The sequence below is a fragment of the Accipiter gentilis genome, chromosome 10 (genome assembly GCF_929443795.1).
Source record: "Accipiter gentilis chromosome 10, bAccGen1.1, whole genome shotgun sequence".
NCBI classification, from domain to species: domain Eukaryota; kingdom Metazoa; phylum Chordata; class Aves; order Accipitriformes; family Accipitridae; genus Astur; species Astur gentilis.
The window spans coordinates 1,877,702-1,899,747 of NC_064889.1; the positions used below are offsets into that span (position 1 = coordinate 1,877,702).

Genomic DNA, 22,046 nt, shown 5'->3' on the forward strand with positions numbered 1-22,046 from the left:
CCCTGCTGGAAAGCAGATTTGTGGAAAAGGCACTGGGGGTCCTGGCAGATACCAAGCTGACCACAAGCCAGCAATATGCCCTTGCTGCAAGGAAGACCAATGGTGCCCAGGCTGCATTAGTGGGAGCGTTGCCAGCAGGTCAAGGGAGGTGATCCTTCCCCTCTGCTCAGCACTGGTGAGGCCACATCTTGAGAGCCATGTCCAGTTCTGGGCTCCTCAGTACAAGAGGGACATGGACATACTGGAAAGAGTCTAGCAAAGGGCCACAAAGATGGTGAAGGAGCTGGAGCACCTCACATATGAGGAAAGGCTGGGAAAGCTGGGACTGTTCATCCTGGAGAAGAGAATGCTCAGGGGGATCTTATCAATGTGTATCAACACTTGATGGGTAGAGTAATGAAGATGGAGCCAGCCTCTTTCCAGTGGTGCCCTGTGCCAGGACCAAAGGCAATGGGCACAAGCTGAAACAGAGGAGGTTCTCTCTGAACATAAGGAAACACTTTTTCACTGTAACGTTGACTGAGTGCTGGCACAGGTTGCCCAAGGAGGTTGCAGAGTCTCCATCCTTGGAGGTGTTCAAAAGCCATCTGGTCATGTTCCTGGGCAACTGGCTCTAGGTGGACCTGCTTGAGCAGGGGGGTTGGGCCAGACGACCTCTGAAGGTCCCTTCCAACCTCAACCATTCTGTGACTGCCCCTTGGGTGGCAGGCACTCATTGGATTGGCATAAACCAGTGAGGAAATCACAGGAAGCAAGAACCCACTGGTAATGGTGAGGCCTGAGAGGCTGTTGGAAGGGGTAAGTGGAGGAGTTTACTGTGTATCTTCCTTCAGGAGCAGGAGCTGAAATCTTTTAGTTGGGATTAGCAAATAAATGATTGGTCAAGTAAGAAGGGAATCGGTGAAAAAACAAAGTGATTGGTGAAGATCATAGCAAAAATGGCATTTGAACAGCTGTGATACTGTCTTTGATGGGATGCAAGGCACAAAGAAGTACAAGGTGAGAAGAAAGAGGCAGAGTTGGAAGGCTGCAAGATGGGCATCACCTGAAATCAGTGGTGCAGGGAAGAGCAGAGGGCTTTAATGTTGCCATCATGAGAAAGGAGAGGGGACGTGCTGTGTAGTCTTAGGGATTATGCTGGTGACTTGAACGTGGGAATGTGAAAACTCAGTGTAATCCAGTAAGTGATCATTTTAGCATATGGGAGTTCAGATTTCAAGTCACAGTGCAGGAGGCAGAGCGGTTGGTTGGTGGGTTGACCTTGGCTGGCCACCAGGTGCCCACCTAGCTGCTCTATCACTCCCCCTTCTCAATAGGCCTAGGGGAGAAAATATGGCAAAAAGCTTGTGGGTTGAGATAAGGACAGGGATATTACTTACCAATTACCATCACAGGCAAAACAGACTTGACTTGGGGAAATTAATGTAATTTATTGTCAATTAATTGTAACAGAGTAGATAGTGAGAAATAAAAAGAAAGCTAACACCTTAAATACCTTCCCACCATCCCTCCCCTCTTCCCAGGCTCAACTTAACTCCTGACTCTTCTACCTCCTCCCCACCGAGTGCTACAGGGGAATGGGGGTTGTGGTCAGTTTATAACACTTCATCTCTGCTGCTCCTTCCTCCTCACGTTCTTCCCCTGCTCCAGCATAGGGTCCCTCCCGTGGGAGACAGTCCTTCACGAACTGCTCCAGCATGGGTCCTTTCCATGGGGTGCAGTCCTTCAGGAACAGACTGCTGCAGCATGGGTCCCCCGTGGGGTCACAGGTCCTGCCAGGAGCCTGCTCCAGTGCAGGCTGTCCATGGGCTGCAGCTTCCTTCAGGGGACATCCACTGTGGACCTCCATGGGTTAGAGGGGGACAACCTGTGTCACCATGGTATTCGTGATGGTCTGCAGGGGAATCTCTGCTCTGGTGCCTGGAGCACCTCCTCCTTCTTCACCAGCCTTGGTGTCTGTAGGGCTGTTTTTCTTGCATCTTCTCACTCCTCTTTTGCAGCTGCTGCACAGCATTTTTTTACCCTTTCTTAAATATGCTATTACAGAGGCGCTACCCTCATCGCTGATGGGCTCGGCTTTGGCCAGCAACAGGTCCATCTTGGAGCTGGCTCTGTCTGACGTGGGGGCAGCTTCGTCTCACAGAGGCCACCCCTGCAGACCGCTGCTACCAAAACCTTGCCACGTAAACCCAATACAGTGGGTCAGAAGAAAAGATGTAGAAACTGAAATTCTTGAAATTACAGCTGAGGTCATAAAGAGAAAAGAGCTACAGACTGACAAAATTCAGAATTAAGCTTATTTGATGCAACATTGTCTATGATCTGTGATGCTAGTGGTTTCTTCCATTCTACTTTGTTTCCTAAAACTCAAGTTTCTAGGTCTACGCTGACACTTTAACCAGGGATTTTTCCATGTACACAAAAATGTATTTTGCGTTTATTGAACAGCCTTTATTTCCAGGGAATAAGGTTTTAGTTGAATGCTTTATTTTATTGAGGCTTAAGCACCCCAGTGTCTTGGGGTGATTTAGGGGTGTGTGTGTGTGTAGGAGTCTGTCTTGGTGAAGGTCTGAGGAGGATGCTCAGATTTGGGAGCATTGGGTAGTGAGCGAGGTGTGGGAATACAAATGAGAGTGAACAAGGTCGACAGGAGCAGGCTGAGGTTGAATAGATGTGAGGGGAGAGGGGGAATAAGCTGGACATAGCAGAAGAGAGGATGGATGGGAGAAGTTTTAGATTGAAGGGTGTCTTGTGGTCCTGTCCTTTAGGCTGAAGGCCAAGCAGACTCCCTCAGTGGCATTGGCTGCTTAGGCTGATATCTTAAAATAGGCAACTATAACCAAGGAAATAAAAATATCTTTGCTGTGCTTGGGTATGACAATGTGAGAGCGTATAGGAGTTAATTAGGATAAAACATCTACATTAGGACTGGACTTGACATGTATTCTGTCACTGAAACTTGAATGCACTGGTTTTAGAGTATCAGTTGGGTTCTAGATTTTTCTTCTTCAAATTAATAATCTTGAGTTTCTGTTGTAGGGGTTTTTTAATCTATAAATTGAACATGCTAATGCAATGATGCCAATTCATTTAAAGAGAGCCTGGACAGGAGTATAGTTTATTTACCACAATGACAGTAAAAGACATTTTCTGCTCACCACTTCTCCTCACATTGGTAAAATTTTGTGTAGCAGCATTGTAACCTGGATGGTTGAAACAAACCAAGTCAAAAATAATCCTCCAAGCATCTGGATCTTGACTGTAGCGTGGCCCAGCTAACAGTCGTACCAGTGAGAGGTGGGGAAGCGGAGCACAGAGTTGCAGAGATGAAGGTGTTGAGACCAGCTGTGCTGCCAGAGCCAGGACATCATGCTGCTACACACTGGAGCATCTATGCTGAAGAATGCAGGTTGCTGGCATTTATCCCAGTGAGGCAGCAAGTGAAAGCTAATGTGAAGTTAAAGGTTAACTTTAAGTAGTAATTTGCCATTATTGGTTTTTTTTATAGCAGAAACATCCTGCTAATCTCTAACTGCCTGTGATCCCTCGGCTGCAGAAGTATCAGCAGCCCCTGCAGCTCTGCCTGAAGTAGAAAAATTAAAGCTCGCAAAAGGTTGGATTTGGGAAGAATGGGGGCTTTGGGCACTGCTGATGGGGGGATTTTTGGTTTGAATATGTAAAGGACAAGCGTTCTTTAAAACATTTACATTTCGAAAATATAACTTCTGTTCCCCTCTAACTGTTTCACTTTGAGTCTTAGTAATTTATGTATTTATTTTAATTTGGAGATTGTTAGGCTTGTGAATCTTTTCCTCTTTCATAGCCCTGATCCCATGCCTTAGGGTCAGTGCATCCCTGTGTTTTTAGCTGAAGCTACATGATGATCATATCAAGGAGGACCCTTATAATCTGGGGACATCTCTTAAATTGACGTGAACTTCGTCAACATGACTTGACTCTCTATAATAGCAAAGAGACTCTTAAAACCAATGTAAAGTTTCTTTGCTTGTGCTGAAGCTGGTTCCCTTTCCGCGTGTGCATTGCAAGTAAGTGAAAGCAAAGAGTTTTGTGCCTCGAGTTCATCATTCAGTGGTACGTTGATGGGGATCATGCCCTTGCTGCTCACAGGCTTTATCTGGGTGAGAAAATTGTCCGCAGGAATTTTGTGGTGACGCCTGCATGTGAGAAGATGGGAGCTTGCTCTGACTCTCTGATCCAGGGTGCTTTGCACCGCCCATGGTTAGAAGAAAACACACTCATGAATGGATCAAATATGACACGGAGTTGTGTAGTCAATCCTTTCAATGAAACAGAAAGGTTAACAGAAAGTGCTGCCTCTGTGCAGGCACTTTCTGGAGCAAAACTGTGTGTTAACTATAAATTTCCTGATTTGCAAACACTTCTCTGGCCACAGGGTTGGGTTTAGTAGACAAACTTTTTTTGAGCAGTATGTTTTTTTCAACCTTCACTCTACTTCAGTGAATGTTTTAATTTTTTTCCCCTTCTGAAGAAGCTAATAAGTAAAAATGGGAATAGAATCAAGTATTCTGAAACGGCTGAGCTTCTGAGCATTTTTGTGTGTGTGTGAATGTGACTTCTGGAAGAAAAGCCCAAATGAAATGTGGCAGGCAAACCGGAATTAAAGAAAACTTGTAATAAATAACTCTTGATTAAAGTGTAGGTTATGGGAGTATATGAAAAACACAGACATTACACAACTCAAAATCATATCCTGGTAACATGCTTTAGAAATAACTGACTAATGAATGTCTCAAATTGCTGCCAGACTTCTTTGAAAAGTCATGGAAAACTAGGAGAGAGATAAAAATGCGACATCTGGAACCAAGTTACAATTTCTCATACAAAGCAGAAGAGTTGCAGAAGAAAAAGCCATTCCGTCTCCAAGATGAAGCCTTTGGTGGGGGAACCCACATGCGGCTGCCTATTCGCTCCTGACAAATGCAGCAGCTCCTGGTGTAAAATGGATGAGCAGACCCTCCTGTAATAACCCTGTGCAAGATTTCTGGCCTCGCATCTTCTGCAGATGTTAAGAAAAGGATGAGCATGAGCATAAAGATGCCGGTTATAATTTTTTCCCTCCACTGAACCTCTTTCAGCTTTACTATGTTCCTTGGTTGACTCAGTGGAAAAATACAACCTGCCATTTTATTACGCAGTCTCTCAGTCCTGTATGGTCCTTTTGCAGTCTTCATGGTCAGCCCTTATCTGTAACATGCTGAGTTACTAGGTTATGATCATCAATCTTTGCTGTTTCACTGCCTGTTTCCCTTTCCCAGATACTTTAAGACTATTTTGAAGACCCCCGATCCCAGCAGAACTTCCTGGGGACCTTCCTACATCAAAGAACTGACTGTTTATTACTTTCTTCTAGCCACTTATTTATCCAAGCAAAACCCTTCCTCTCTTATGCTGTGGCAGCTTACTTTCCTTAAAATTCTTTAGTGAAGGGTGTTGCAAAACCATTTTGGAAATCCAGGTAGCCTGACCCATCTGCAGGTCAGATCTTTCTTATCCACATGGTTGACTCTTCTGGAGAGCTCAGATGGGTTTGTGAAGCAGGAAGGGAGAAGCTGCGTTGACTTTTCCCAAGTACAGAAGTAATGCTGGTTAAAGATGACAGTTTTCCTTATTCTTACTAATTTATGCTTGTGACTCATTGCTTTTCATTTTGTCTGTTTACTCCCTAACTTCTTGACTCTTCCACGAGATGATTTGAACTCGGAGGCTTGGGCTGGTTTTTTTGTCCCCCCTGCAGAGTGCGGTGTCAGCATGGGAATCCTTCCAGCTTCTTCCTTGGCATCTGCAGACGCAATAAATTCATTTAGCCTTATCCTCGCCGAGTCTTATTTTTTATTCCCATATCGTCTGTATGCACTCTCTGGCAGGCTTCCTGCTCTTGCAGAGCCTGAACAAGATAATCACTAGTTTTGATGCCTCTTGCTAGCTGTCCCCCAAACTTTCCTGCCCTATGTTAGCATATTTTTGGTCCCTGCTGAGCCTTTCACATAATGAGGGAGGTGATAGGAGCTTGCTGCTCCTCTGCTGTAGCCTGCACATCCCGAGGCAGCAGTGCCCAGGCATGAAGCCTATTAAATATCAGGTGATTTTGGCATATTTTAGATCCAGCACAAGCACACACAGCAGTGAAAATTCAGATTTTTAACATGTGCTGATTGCCAGGGTGCCTTTGGAGGCAGTGGGTATGGCATGTTGGGGAGGAAGAGGTGTGCCTCAAATTGTCCCTTTGCAGACTTAAAATCGAAACTAAATTGACTTTGACAAGGCAGAATGTGGAGAGAAAATGTTTCTCACTAAGCTACAAGGGCAAAGGTGCTTTCAACTTGTGGCTGTGCTGAATCTGCCTTAAATGCTAGGTGGGATCAAAGTGAGAAGAGTCCTGGTTTAACAATGCCAGGAAGTTAAATCTCCCATTGCAAATCAAAACCCAGTTAGAAAAAAATGCTGTGAAACACAATAAAACTGCTCTGAACATTAATTTCTTCTTGTAGCTCTTATTTGGAATTTGAGAGAGCTTTGGAGAATTTAAGGTCCCACTCAGCTCCTTGCAGAGAGGTCCTGGGGGCTTTTCTATTTCCCATTTTCCCATTCCCATTTATATTTCATGGCTCAGACCATGGCTGAGTAGTGCTGTTTTTCTTTGCTGAAATTAGGGGGCTTCTTCAGCATTTGGGGAAGGGCTGAAATACACTTGAGTTTATTTGAATTGCATTTGGGTGTGTGCATGGGGGTCCTACAATATGGTTTCTTCCACCCATTTCTCTCTTTCCTGGAGAAACCTTTTCTCAGATCATGTGTCCAAGACTTTTGACGTGTTTGGCAATTTCTGCAATTTCCTCCTTCAAGAGCCTGATTTTTTATTCCCCTCCCCTCCATGAACCTTTTCAGGTTCATCATGGCTTTGCATTTTATTATAAATTATGCTTTCTACTACCTGCAGTAGAAAGTTTTTGACAGTTCCCTGATGGATGTTATGTAGTGGAACATCACAGAGATGCTGCATGATATAGAAATGATGTAGAAAATGGAGTTGGCCCTTAATTTTATTTTATTTTTTTGTCAGATTCAGGGGCTTCTGTCCCAGGTTTCTACCCTGGTTGCCAGCAGCAAAGTCTGCAGGATTTGGTTTGGTCCGTCTGTGTGGGCACATGCAACATTAAAAGCTTTGACCATGTAGACATAGCCTCTGGTACAACTTCTCACCATCTTTCATCTAATGAGCCCTGTAATCTTCTTTAACTGTAGCGGAAGAAATGATGTAGTTAAATTACCTGATTTGATAATCCAAAATTAGCTGCTTGCTGTAGTTCATTTGTAAGCTAGAGTTAGGAGCAGAGGAGTAATTTTGCATGGGTTTATTAATGACAGAAGAGACTTTGAGCTCCTACAGGGCTCTAGGCTGGAGGCCTGGTATCTGCTTCAGCTCTACTTCTGCTTAGGCATCAAGTAATGTGCATCCTACAGAGGATGAGTAGCTGCTCCTGGGCTTTGAAGGAATAAAGAAGAGCCAAGACACCTGTGAAAGGGAGCAGAGGTTTGACAGCTGTTGAAACTGGGACATTAACGTCCACATAAAAAACTTTATATGTCAAGTAAATGATGCTTCTTCTGCAAAGTGGTACTGATAGCAAGTGTGGCCCTTTTAAGGGTAGGGAAAAAAAATGGATTTCATAAAGGTTGCAGAAATGGACAGAGAAAGAGCTTTTGCATAATTTCTAGTTATCAAGAAGTTTCTATAAGGGTATCATAGCACACATGGTTTATGGTCTTTGAAAGTTCAGATTTCATCTGGTCCCAAGAAATTTTGCAAGAGACACGGCTGTGGTTTTGGTGGGGAAGGTTGCTGCACGTCAGGACTGCACTGCATTCAGCAGTAAGGGTTTCAAGTCGGGGTATAATGGAGTTTTCCTGCTTTTTGGGTGTGATTTTGGTGCAGGGTGGGGGCTTCTTGATAAAAATGCTTTCCTTCCCAAGTGCCTTAATGCGGAAATGAAAGCAGTGGCTAAACAGAACATCTTTAGAGCTAAGAGGTGAAAGATTTTGTTTTCATTTTTTGGGGGGGAGAAAAAGGAAATAAACCACAGAGGATGTGGTTTAAGAATGGATACTGTCATCGGGAGTGGCTAATTGTGGAAGTTGTTAGGCTTGTTGTGGAAAAAGAGGACAAGGAGGCTAGCCAAAGAGCTTTGTAGAGTTAATGCTAGTACTAGAGGAATGTGCTGGAGCTTCCTCTAAACCTGGAAGCTTTCTAGGGTGAATTAGGAGGGGAAAAAAGCAAATAGAAAATAACTGACTGATATAACCTTTCTTTCATCAGACATGTCAAGTGTGCCAGATGATGCTGCCCAACCAGTGCAGTTACTGCGCTCACCAGAGGATCCACGCTCACAAGTCTCCATACTGCTGCCCCGAGTGCGGAGCCGTCTGCCGCTCTGCCTATTTCCAGACTCATGTCAAGGAGAACTGCCTGCATTACTCCCGCAAAGTCGGATTCAGGTTTGTGCAGCTCTAGAGGATCCATCAAGATGGCGAGAGTGAATGGGAAACTGGGATTTAGTTCTTTGGAAATATGTCTTCCTTACAGCAGAAATGAAAGAGGATGTAGCCCCAGCCTGGTGTGGTTTTCTGCATGACAAAACACATTTGAAATGGGGAATTACTAAATGGATTTAAGAGGAGGTTTCTGAGAGTAGAAATGATTTTGAGGCAGCTTTAAGCTGAAAGACACTTGTGTTGAATTCAAGTTGCAGGATGTTTGTTTACAGCAAAAAGATTGCAGATCTTAATCCTCTAAATCTCTAAGGTTTGAACTTACGTTTATGCCAGTTATAATGGACTGAGGGATGTGTGTCTTCACGAGAAGGGCATAGATTATTTTCTTGTATGGTCCTACAACTCTCCAAACCCTTCTCATGAACTGAGACAGATGGAGGAAGGGTCCCAAGTTTCTGGATGCAGTGGTGTGTATGTGTATATGTGGTCTTTTCTCCAAACAAAATGATTGCTTTAATAGAAGACATTACTTTTCCATACAAGCCTTTCCTCCTTGGCATGTTTAGATCACCTCAGCTGCAGCATGGCTCTTGAGACATAGATGATTTGCTTGGGAGTTGAAACTAGGTGACCTTTTAAGATTGCTTAAAGTTCTGTTTTTTCTCCAATTGCCATCAAATACTTTGAAATTTAAATTGGCTAAGGCAATTTCTGTTCTTAGAGCTGTTCTTTTAAGATGTCTGCAAATTCAGGAAGTCTTCACTATGTGGTTTGTTCTGAAGTTACACTTAGGTTTTCAAGGGCTTTTTCTTTCTACTGTGAAGACGAGATACGTAACAAACTGATTCTGAATTTAATTATATATGGATAAGGTTTTTTTAATGTGGGATCTGATTTGAGGGGGCACAGCCCACAACAAAGAATTAATTCCATTGCAAATTAAATGGCTGTGATACCCAGGCTGTTTGAAAATTAGTTAATCTGAGAGGAGGAGGATAGCTGGAAAAAAATGTTTTCCCTGAGATGGAAAAATGGGAATGAAATAGACGTCAGAAAACTAACCACAGGTTTGGTGCAGTTCTTTGGACTTCACTGACACCTGAGAATCCCAAATGCAGGCACAACTTCATTGCACTTGTGCAATGAAGCTGCTTGTGCAGCATCCCCATCCCCATCAATGCCTCGATCAATAATGTGTCACAGGGTTACGCTGGCCTGAGCTGCATTATATAGGAAGCTCAGTCTTTTAGCAGTGATCCAGTGCAAGTCCTTTCTCTTCTATTTCCAAGTGATGGGCCCACAGTGTACAGCAGAGCTTGGTCCTGACTCTTAAGTGTATGACCTGGCATTTTTTAAAAACATTATTAATTCCAGATGTATTACAGTAATATCTTTATGATGCCTTAATCCTTGTCAGCAACAAGAGCTTCCATCTGTCTACAGATCTCATTAGCAAATATCTGCTTTCTGTGCCAGGGACATTAATGAAGATCTAAACTAAGACAGAGCTCAAGAATGATACTTATGGATTTTTTAGCTTTACCCAGCTTCTCTAGAAGCTAAATTTCTTTAACTTCTCTAATTCACATCTGATCAAGCTCATCTGTGAAAACTGAGTCCACCAGACAGGTGAACTTCTAGCTGTGCCATCCTTGTTATCCTGCCTGTCTCTGCTGTGGGGTTGATGTCATTGGCATTGTTGAAAACAGAAGAAGTAAATTGTAGTTGCAGAATTGTATCTAGATAATCCGTGGCACCTGCCCTGTGGTCACGTAGCAACTTCACTTTTTTTCTTTCACTTTTGTTACTTGCAGACCTGAAAAGCTGAGGAGTTCTTTTAAATCCTTCCCAGGATCAGCTCAACTTTTGCTGCTTCTCACTATAGCCCTGTTTTTCTTGAATTACTGATGCATAAGTTTGGTTTTGGTTTTGTGATCAGTCCTTATTCTGTCTCCTTTTCTGCTAATACCCCAATGCCTTCAATTAAGTTTGGAGTAAGGTTGTTTTATTTGGGTTTTAGTCATGGCTAGTGATTGCACTGAAAATGAGAAAGGTCTTCTGCAGTTAAAGATTGAAATCAACAAGCCTGTCTTAAATGCTCCTTTCCATTTGGCTCCAAGTGTCACCTCCCCACCTTTTCCAAGCACCTTCCAGATGTCCCCACTGATGTGGGACTTGTTTCCCTGCTTTTCCTGCTTGGTGTCTCCTGCTCGGTGTCATCGGGAGAATTGAGGGGCTGGAAGGTGACAGCATAGGAAGTGTTCAGAGGGTTAAGACAACATCTTGTAGCTTTATCTTCTCTCACAGGATGCTTTCCAAGACTTCTACGCCACCCCTCCTTGCCCTGAGGCTATCTGAGAGTCTTCTCTTGCAAATTATTCCCCTGTGCCGTGGAGATGATAGCAGAGTTTACAATTTGCAGAAATTACATGGCAAGCTTCCGACATCCTCCATCCACTTTGTTCTGCTAATTAGTTTACTTTATCAAACTTTGTCCTTCTGACACTAGGATTCTTGATTACAAAGTGGCTGTTATTTAAACTTCCATTTACTGTAAATTAAATTAACATGTGATCATTTGACCCTGAGTTAGTATTTATTTCATCCCTAATTCTAAATGAAGTACTTGCTGAAACTGAGTGTAATGCAGAACCATATCTTGTTAGTTCGGGGAGTGTTTGTAGAAGGAGCCCGTTGGATATGCCTAGATGTACCAGCCAGACCTCACTGTGAGGATTAGCGTTTGTTCTTCCATTTATACTTGGGGAATTTATTCTTCTGTAATAACACAGTTCCTGGTGTTTCTAAACCAGAAAGTCTCTCTTCCCATCTCACGTGAGTGAGGATCAGGCTTGAAGGCAGACCTACCCAAACAGAATGTTTTCATGCTTCCCCAAAGATGACACCAGCTGTTGTCACCACTTCCCTCTCTAAATTTAAGAAAACAGCATTTCTGTGTATATTTTAGGGAGAGAGGGTTTGGGTCCTTTGGGCTGGCTTCTGCCTAATGATCTTTTGAAGTGTAACTTCAAAGCACAGGCTTGTTTCCTAAATGCTGTTGAGAGGCTCGTTTGGAGGGAAGGATAATCTAGCAGCTTGTTTGTTTTTGATACGGGCTTGGAGCTCTTCCAGTTGCTTGATAGCTGGGGTCCATCTGCAACAGCAGCATCCATGCCGCAACACTGCTGAACGCACAAACCCTAATAGCACCACAGGCAAACAGTGGACCTCAGAACAAAGGAAAAAAAATATAAGGCAACTTAACTCCAGGCTTGCTGGAGGAAGTTATCCTTTGTGTGTCTCTCACATCCTACTAGCCCAAGCGCTGGCCCCCTGGATCACCTGGCTGAGCTTCTCAGCTCTAATGGTCTGTACGTGCAGCGCTGGCTTAAGAGGAGATCGGCCATTAGTCATTTTGACTAAATCTTCTTAGGTGATGCTGTTCTGGTCCCGGATCAGCATAGGTGCTCCTATGGGGATGGTAAACCCCGCAGCTGGTGTGGCTGAGGCAGGTGAGGGCAGGTGTCTGCATCCTCATGTGCCCTTGTAGTGTTGGTGTGTGGCTTCTCTTGGAGGGCAGCAGGCAAGTGGGTTCTCACAGGGAGTATTAAATATAGTAAGGCTGCTGGTCATTGTTGTCTTGGGGGAGTATCAGGCAAGGCCTGTCACAGCTGTGCATTGGGAGGAGAGGCAGGCTGGGAGCAGTGGGGTGGCCCTGGCTCTCCTCCTGGCCCCAGGTCTGTGTTTTCAGCTGCTGAGAAGAAACCTCTGGCTCCACATACAACCTCTGCTTCTTCCTCTCTCTCCTCCTGGAGCATCCACCCAACTTCCAGATAAGCACTTTGCAGGCAACACCTGTGTCTTAATGATTTTAATGAGCTTAATCAGTTCCTTGGGTGTTTCTGTTGCTGTTTTCAGTATCTTTGCTGTTGCTGTCATTATTTTCTAGTGCTTACTGAAGTATGAGAAGCAATTGTACAGGGTTACTGAAGATTTCCTAGCTGCATATTCTTTTTATTTTTATTTTGTACTGGAGACTAACTGGTATTTATGCTGCTTATTGCTACCTGGACATCTCCTCAGACACTTTTACTTTTTTCTTCACTTGTATCTGTGGTGCAATTGGCTTTCACAGATACAGGACTGGCATTTTGCTGAACCACATCTACCTTTATTCTTTCTGGGTTGTTTTAGTCTCTGAAGGCTTCTTTTACAGATCTTGTTTGCTTTTACAGATCTAGTTGTGAGACCTGCCCAGCTTGTGAATTCCTGTATTGTGTTCCTCCCTTACTCTTCCATATTGCTGTTGAAGAGAATAAACAAGGACCTGCCGTAGCTTGGTGCTTGCCTCCATCTGCGCCGCTTTGTGTGTGTGTTGGAATCAACACCGTGGCTGTAATTCGGCTCTTTCTTTGTGCATCCCCCAGGTGCATCCATTGTGGAGTTGTCTTCATGACCCTCGCCATGCTGAAAGTGCACATCCATGAGAAACACTGCGAAGTCTTCCACAAGTGTTCTTTTTGCCCGATGGCCTTCAAGTCAGCTGACAGCACCACGGCTCACATGACCAGCCAGCACCCAGCAGAGCCTCACAAGACTACTCAGTAAGTATTTTGGGTTTCTCTCTTCTTCTCCTTTGCTCCAGGATTCCCCCTTTCCCTCCCAATTTTTTTCTTTTTTTGCTTTCTGTCCTCATATGAGAAGATCTGCTGCTTTGTCTGCTGGCAGGGGGTCCATTCCTAGCCACAGCGTGCTCTCCTTGGTAGGAACATGGTCTTTGTAGGAGGAGAGGAGTTTGGGCAGGGAAGAGCTGAACATCCATCAAGGGAACTTAATTGTTGCTTCTTTGTCTGGCAGGACCCCCAGTGGCACCTCTTGGTAGATGGCTTCAGGGCCTTTGGCACTCAAAAGGAAGAGGAACCTTACTCCATGCAGTGTTGCCCCCAAAAATCACCAGAGAAACCTCCTATTTTTTCCAGTCTGTAGCTTTCCCCTTCAAGGCTTGAGCTAGTGCTGAAAATGTGTGCTATAAGGGAGGAACTATGGAAAGGTGGGATTGAAAGTAATGTGTAGCTAGCTAGTATACTTTGAGTTTGTTCCCATCTGTCTGCACTTACCAACACACACGTAGGTAGTTATGCATATGCATAGAAGTAAACTTATTTTTAGAAAGCTGTGGTATGTGCCTAAGGCATTTTGTTGTTCTTCCCAGTTGAGTTAATGGTTCAGTTGTCCACGTGGGTGTGTGTTGACAATACATTGAGAGCACAGCCCTCCTCAGAGCTCATGCCTTTCTGAAGTTGCTGAGATAACTTTTTCCACTGTCTTCTGAAGATAACTGAGAGACTCAGTTTGCTTTTTTTAATTGTTCTAGGGTGATCTACAAATGCTCTTGCGAGACAGTCTTTAACAAGAAGAAGCTGCTCCAAGAGCACTTCCAGCAGAACACCAACAAGTTGTTAGTGGGAGTTTTTAAGTGCCCACAGTGTCAGCTGGTGTATATGCAGAAACAGCAGTTAATGCAGCACGTTAAGGTAGGTAACTTCCACCACTTACTGATACAAGGTCCTATTTTTTGAGTTCACAGAGAGTTTGCATCACCTGTGTGACGAAAATCAGTCGAAGAAGTGGAAGGTTCTTGAGGAATAGATTAGTGGAAAAATAGACTACAATGATTTACAGTATTATCTGGAAATATCAGTGGAGCTTTTTGTGTTAGTTGGTAATAAGGCAGGCAGTTACTCTCATCTATATGTAATTTAACCTTATGACAAAGGCTTGTTTTCTACAAGTAAATCTTTTTGATTTTTAACTGTTCTATATTAAACCCAAGGAAGCAATTAAACCGGAGCAGGAGCTTTGTCTTTGGTTGGGAGACAGGGAGAAGTAGTCTCTGCCCACAATGTTGCTCAATTTATATAATGAAAACTGAATTTTCCTCTTCTGGGTGCTCACCAAGAGAGCTTTGGCCCCTTTGCTGCTGCCTCAGAGGGAGGCTGCATGGCATTTAACGCCCGGCTTCCCTGGCTGCTCCACTTCCCTGCAGAACCGCACCAGATTGCAAGAGGGGAGTGATTGCCAGAAGTAATTGCCCTGGAGGTACCAGTCTTCGGGAGGTGGGACCCCTGCCTTGTGTGCCTCCATGCTGGCACCACTCAGGCTGCTCCAGAAGATGGTCTGAAATGGATAGTCGTGTGCAACCCCAAAACTTGGTGGAAGTGGTTGTCTGGAGAGGGCTTAAAACCTGCCCTCCCTCAGTAACGGCTCATACTGCAATAAGCACTGCAATAATCTCACGATCATTCATCACTCTTATACATATGAAAAGCCAGTTATTGTCCATTTGGTGGTGGTTTCTAGTGGGATAAGCATGTGAGGACTTGCAGATCTGATTATCCCATAAATATGCGAGCGCTGCATTTTTCTGTTGTCTTAGTGTACTTCTATGTACAGTGTCTAACAACACTGCTGTGGAAATCCTCTCAGATTTCTTGGTGGCATTCTGAAGAAAGAGCTTGCAAAGTCTTATTTCCCTTTGGTTACTTTTTTCCCTCAGTGACTTTATTTTGTTTATACTTACACTTAAAAAGCAAGAAGATTCATTAGCTCACTCCTAAAAGCAAAACCCATTCAAAACTACTTCTTTGCTCTCTCCCCCATGTCTTTAACTTGCAAATCTGGAAATGCTTTGCATGCAGTAATGAATTAAAATTTGAAGCCCTCCTGTGAAGTTGATGATTGCTAATCTTCCTGTATTATAGCTAGGAAAATAGAGTTGAGATTAAGGCTGGGACCTTCAAAGAGGCATTCAGCCCCAATGCTGAAAGAGGGGCTTGAGTTGAGGTACACAACTTGTTGTGGCTCATTTGCAAATCCCACCCCCAGGGACCTGCCTGCAGCAGTTTGTGCACCAGCACCCTGACATCTCCACTACAAAACTTTTGTCTTTTAACCGCGAAGCTGTATTTGGCCATCAACAGGTCTTTGAGATGGTAATTGAAGAAGGCTTTTCGGCTGTGGCTGGGTAGTAATTGCACCAACCCATCTCCTCTCCTATCAGATCCTGCTCCTTCATGCAATTTAGAGTTTATTGGAGGTGCTGTCTAATCAGGGCCTACATGCAAAATCAAGAAACCATGTGCCTTCTCATCTTTCCTGGCTTTCTGTTGTTAAAGTGTAAGAGCAGGAGTTAGAAGGTCTGGTTCCTGTTATTGATTCTGCAGAGAAGTCAGTTCATTTTTCTGCACTGCTTTTTCTTTCCCCCCAGTGGTGTAATAACAGGGGAAATGGAGTAATGGGTACTAATGTACTCTTTGCTCAGAAAACACTCTTGAGATTTCCAGATAGGGAGAAAGGTGAACTCTTCCGTATTACCCTAAATAGCTGGGTGATGCTGTGGAGCAGCTGTCATTGCATGAAAGAGCTTCTGTGGACATCAGCTGGATCAGGTGCAAAGCACACAGGCTTCTCAGATGAGACCTTGTGTTTTGAAGTTTGTTTGGTGTCTAACCCACAGAAAGACTTCCAAAGGCCTGGGGCCTTCATGTGTTGAAACTTTACCCGTTATTAATTACTGTGCACAATTAAACCTCTAAATTATCCTTTTGTGTGGATGAACTGTTGTTGTTCCTAGGGGAGTTTCTTGAGGTTTCTTTGGTATGTTGCTATTTTACTTGCTTTTGCTTTCCCACAGCTCTTTGTTTCTGGATTATTTTCTTTGCGTTCAATTTTCTTTGTTAAAATAACTTTGGGGGGGGACTTTGGATTTTGGCCTGTTGAACAACCAAAGAGCCTGGAGATGTATTCCTTATAAGGCTGGTTTCTGGCTTTATGCTTGCTTTTATTTGTCCCGAGCAAAGTTTTGAACCATGAAAATGTAAATAGCAATAGAGGGTGTGGAATTGAAGAAAGTAAGGTTGGAGAAACTGAGAGGTTGTCTCTTGAGCAAAGATGAAGCAGCTTTGGAGCCCCCAGGATAACAGCAAACATTTCATTCAGAGCTCTGTGTTTTCAGAGCTTAGGCTCTTGAAATAATGACAATTAACATTTCTCTTCCATTACATCTTCCCTGTTTAACCAGAGTTCTCAGAGCTCATCCAAAATGTTAAACAGGCAGAACCAAGGAGCTGCTGTTGTCATGCAGGAAACATAAATAGAAGCTTCATGTTTCTTGGGAAAATCTCTTGCTGGGGAAAGCACTGCAGCCAGCTTCAAGGGGAAATGGGAAGATATGCGGTAGCGTGACATCAACACATTGTTTTCAGGGGTGGGGGGCTTAAATTATTTATTTAAATAATAAATGTTATTTATTTATTAATAAAGGTGTATAATATGAATTACATATAAATGTTATGTGTGATTCCATTATTATTGTTATCCAGGGTGTTCATGGAGTCCCACAAAATCCTGAGGAGCTCTCAAACTTTCGACAGAAATCTGAGAAGGCATCAAGAAACCAGGTTCATACCTCACCAAAGGAGCTGTCGGTAGCCAATGGGACTTCCCACTCCCCTCTGCCGAGGAAGGACATGAGGGTGGAAGGACACAATCCCGAATCCAAGTCCAGACTGAGAAGAACTGGTTGGACTTGCAAGGAATGTTCACAGTGGATCCCCGATCGGGAAACCTATGTGTCCCACATGAAGAGAAGTCATGGAAGGGTAAGGACTTGGATGAAACACTTCAACTAAGTAACAAGATATTTTTAGAAAAAAAGTCTGATAATTGTTAATATTTGGGGCTAAAAGAAACTGAGAATCAGTTTGCCAGTTCACTGAGGAGTAAACTCAAGGCCAGGACAAAAAAAGTGATGTAGCCTGTTGTAAGCACACTTTCTGTCCCTGAAAGTATACTCTAAAACCTGCATACCTCATCCTCTTCGCTGTTCCTTCTCCCACTGCATCTAATGTCAGTCTTCCTCTTCGACTCATCTGCGTAAGTGGATGGAAAGTCATGTCTTCTCCAGTTGCTGGTTCAACAGTCTGATCTAAGCTATCTACACTCAAAGTTACAGAAGGACATACAGTTCCTCTACATGATGTATTGTTTGGTAGATATCACTAGATCTAACTGGGAAGAGTAACAGATTGATGCAGTGCACAGAGCTATCATTATAAGAACTGTAACTCTCCATATTGTTGGTTTCATCCAGCTCAAGCCTTGTGTTGCCTTGACCTACTTCTGTCAAGCTAATCCTTGCTTGCTGGCAGAACATAGGCCAAGATGCTGTGTACAGCCAGATTTCTTAGTACTTTGGCATCAGGACTTTTGTTTGATATACTGAGTCACCCTTCTGGAGTCCCATGAGCAGAGGCTGTGGAAATCTAGATCATGGCCTCTGATTCCTTCTAGCTTGACTTGGGGAGTGCTGGATTGTCACACTTCATAAGTATCGAGAGAAGAAGATGGGGGCAGGGTGAGAATGCTGGATTTTTCCCATTTGAATTCTACAGAAGTAGGAAATCTGCCAAATATTTAAGTTCAATACATATATATATTCATTAAACAAGTCTACGAAGATTTTAAATGGAATGCATGCAGGTTATACAAAGGACTGTAGAAAAAGGAAGAGGCTACTTATGGGGCAGAGTTGCATAGGGGGATGTGTATATCATACATGGATAACAAGCGGGACTATGTGATGCTCTTTAACTTCTTGCCCTTCTATTGTGCAAGGGAGGGGAGAGAAGGGTAAGTGAACTTGTACTTCACACTGGGGTCCTGCCTTCTTCTGGGGCAGAAGGGACCTTCCACTGAATTAATTCTGCAGAGGGTCCTGTACTGAAATGAGCCCACAGGAGAAGCAGCTAATGCAATTCCTATTAAAAAATAATAATAAAGTAAAGCATGTGCTTTAACTAGTCCTGGTTTTTATAAGACCAGTGCTAGTATGAGGCAACTGTTGGGCTGAGTATAAGTGGGACACCAATCTTTATCAGTGGAAGAGGGATTTTTTGCACCTGAGAGGTAAGGTCCAGATGAAGAGTGTAGGAATGTTAGAATCCAGTCAGTGCCTTCCATCTCCCTGTTATTAAAAGATATTTCTGTTCTTCTGCTAGTCTATGAAGAGATATCCCTGTCGACAGTGTGAACGCTCATTTAATGCCTCCAACAGTCTGCGTAGACACATCCGCAATAATCACGACACAGCAAAGAAAGTTTATACTTGCTGGTACGTACTGAACACCACTTTTCAAATTTGTTTGCAACGACAAGCTAACCCTTCAAGTTAGGAAGCCCTTTGTAATACATCGTGTCTGCTCCTATCTACTCCAGGCTATAAGTTGCTGAGGGAAAGTGAGAAGAATATGTTAAACTTGAGAGACTTGGTGGCTAAAATAAGTCTTTGCTTTTGACTGCACAGTGCCCTTTGCAAACTCAGGGTAAGGTTTGATTTGAGATCTGCAGGTGCAAAATGAGAATTATATTGCACACCCTTGTGGAACAGCCAATAAAATATTGGGCTGATCTTTTGCTGCTTCGTGGTTGGTGTAGTCATGCATCACTCTTGTGCCTTCCCCATGAAAAAAATGGTACAAAAGGTGTGTAAAATCATAACGAACCAGGGCACTTGGATCTTGCCACCACTTTACATGGGCAGAACTGACTGCATAAGCTGCAGGGCAATGGAGATTTAAGCCTGCTGGATTTGCTTGGGAAGACACACCTCAAAGTTGCAAAATGGATTTGGAGACTTCAGGCGAGCTATGTAATTCAGCAGTGAATGAAAGTAGTTGCTGGTGAACATATTTTAACTGTGAATACAGTCTCAGTTCAGGACAAAGCCCAGTGCTTATGAAACTGCCTCTACAACTGCTGCATTCTCATCTACTGTTGCAGAATAAGTTGTACACTGAGCGACCATGCAGACTTGCTTCCTGTCTCATTCTGAGACATCCTTCTGAAACAGAATTCAAGCACATTTGTGTCGGAAGGGAAGTTTGCAGTGTAGGTTGGGGGATTTTTTAAATTTAACTAAAATTTGGGTTTAATGCAAGAGTGTGCTGTCGCTTTACTGCACTTAAGTTACTAAAAGCCTGTCTTGAAGAGTACATCCCTCATGTACTTTATTTCTTTGGTCTGCCTAGTGAGCCACAATAGCTTTTAGTAAATGGATGAAGTATTGGCATCACCACTGGGGCCTGATAGGAATACATTTGTGATGCATTTTTCGGCTGGGACTTCTAAACTTCCATCTCTTGTAACTGTGCTCTGACTTGGAACCTCTGGAGAAGATGAAATGTTGGCTCCCAGTACAATTCATTCTGCTTTAAGTTTGTAGGTGATGGTCTTTGGAGTTATGTGCACCTGATTTGTATAAATCTGTTCTCTCTGGATCAGTTGTTTTCGAAGTGGAGTGTATCAGAATCAAAATGAACATAAGGGCTAGCTGGGAAGAAGGATCCTTACTTGTATAGAAACACCTAACAACCTGGGATGTGCCAGCCTACTGTATGCATTACCTTGTACAGGCCCTGGAGTCTAGTTTTTCTATTACTTTTCAGAACAACACACAGTTGTGGATCCACAGCTTCACCCAAGGGTCCATGGTCATGCCACGTTTACAGCAGAGAAGACACAGCTAGAAATTCAAGTGAATTGTGGTTGTGTTTAATTCTCAAGCTTGTAGTTGGTCCTTCTCAAAATCTGTTGATGAAGTCTTAATTGGACAGTGGTTGTGGTCTCTTTAATCATTGTAGTGGGAGACTTACTGAAATCACAGCACTCAAATGAAACCTCTTCCTTGAAATACTTGCCCCAGCATCTCCCACAGCTGCTTTTTGTTTGGATCCAAGGTCTTCTCTTCTGTCTCCCCTTTGATCCCTCTTAGTTTGTCCAGAGCGCTGTTCTGAAAATCTCTTCTGTAACTGTTGCTCACAAATCCTCCCATCTCTTTGAATTCCTCCTGAGCTCCTTTCTGCGCTCTGTAAGGCATCACATCTCTGCTGCTCCTTTTCTTTTCCTTTGGTTGGTGGTGTCTGTTTTCCTTCTTCCCACCAGGAAGTTTGCATCAGTCTCACCTGCTACTGTCTTCAGGGGTTTTGACACCTTAACTTTGTGTTAACCTTTTCTGGATTTCCACATGAAGCATGAGTAAAATTTGTCATTGATCTGACATTTGAGTATTTTTGCAACTCCAGCATGCTGTCTTGTAGGTGACCTCCCAATGGCTTCTAACATTTCAAGCTGCGATTTCCCCTTCTCCCCCTACCCTGCTTAGGTCTCTGCCTTCTTTTAAATTTGTAGGGAGAAACCAGTGATGGAGGACTTGCTTGAACACCCTCCTGCCAAGCTTGTCACTGGAGTAATTCAGGTTAGGAAAGCATCTTTCCTTGCTCACGTGAAAAGAATTCTAAATTAGGACAAACTGCAAAATATTCTGATGTTTTGTGTATTTTCTTTAATGATTCACTTAGTATTGTTATGAGAACTTGCTCTTATTTTCCAAGTCTTAAGTACAAACTGTCTGGAACACTTGATTTTCAACATGCTTATTTTTGATAAATACCACTTAATAACCTTTCATCTTTCCTCCATGAGAGAGAAAAATTCCATCATTATTAAATATTGATTTATCATCTAAGCGGTTCCTGCTAAAAACCAGGAGTATTCAATGAGCACGTCTGCATTTTCACATCATTACTGACTGTTGTTTCATTTCCATCTAGTTACTGGAAGATCAGTAGGAATCTTCTTCTCTGCTTTTAAAAGACGCCTTTGTTGCCCAGAGACACTTCATCTCTATTGCTTTTCATCCCTTGCTGCCTACATTTCAACTGCAATTTGTGCATTTCAGAGAAGCCCGGCGTTTCTTGCCTCAGGGTCGATGCATAGCTGATGGACCTTTCCTGTGTCATGCTGGCAGGCAGCAAAAGAGTACAAAGTCAATCTTGGGTTTCCCAATTGCTAACAGAGACCTCTGTGTGCTTCACCATGCTGCAGGGGGGGTGGTTAATGTGTCTGAAGTCCTGGCACTTATTTCCAGTAGACCTCGGTCATCCGGGAGTGAAGGTTAACAGATGGCACATCCGCTTCACATCTCCTTTTGAAATGTCAGCCATGCTCTCTGGCAGTTCGTGAATCCTACCAAGTTTTAACATGAATAGTTACATAGAAGTTATGCATTCGTGAGTACTTCTGCCTAGGTTATTGTTATTAAAGTTGGAAGTTCAGCAGTTTTGTAAGAATTTTAAGTGTATTAAGACAATACATGTAGTCTCGTGGATGTGGTGCTGCACTGGTGCTTGGGAACACTGGGTGCAGAACCCAGTTCTGCTGAAGGCCTTGTCGGTGTTACACAAGTCATGAGGTCCCTCTGCTCTAGATTTCTCTCAGGGCTAATGTTTTATTATTAAAATGATGATTTGCTGCATATTTTGGTAATCTAATAGTACATTACTCACCAGTGTCTGTCTCCAATGACACCTATTGGTTTGGCATATAACAAAGAGCAGTTTGGATGGAAATGAACAGCTGGGCATCTCCTCTAATAAATTTTCTTCCTTTTGTATTTC

The 22,046-nt window shown here is 43.3% G+C and overlaps 1 protein-coding gene across 5 annotated transcripts in view; it reads left to right on the forward strand.

The window, feature by feature from the left end:
- The window catches only part of ZNF592 (zinc finger protein 592), a 39,582-nt gene that overhangs the window by 13,952 nt on the left and 3,584 nt on the right, over positions 1-22,046 (forward strand). For 3 of the 5 annotated variants that reach the window (XM_049811990.1, XM_049811992.1, XM_049811991.1), the window contains exons 4-8: positions 8,357-8,535; positions 12,960-13,136; positions 13,907-14,066; positions 16,914-17,192; positions 18,591-18,703. In XM_049811990.1, coding sequence (XP_049667947.1) covers positions 8,357-8,535; positions 12,960-13,136; positions 13,907-14,066; positions 16,914-17,192; positions 18,591-18,703 — 908 coding nt within the window. Of the gene's footprint in view, positions 1-8,356; positions 8,536-12,959; positions 13,137-13,906; positions 14,067-16,913; positions 17,193-18,590; positions 18,704-20,778; positions 22,045-22,046 lie in introns of those variants that run through there. The other 2 variants (XM_049811993.1, XM_049811994.1) reach the window with 2 other exon arrangements.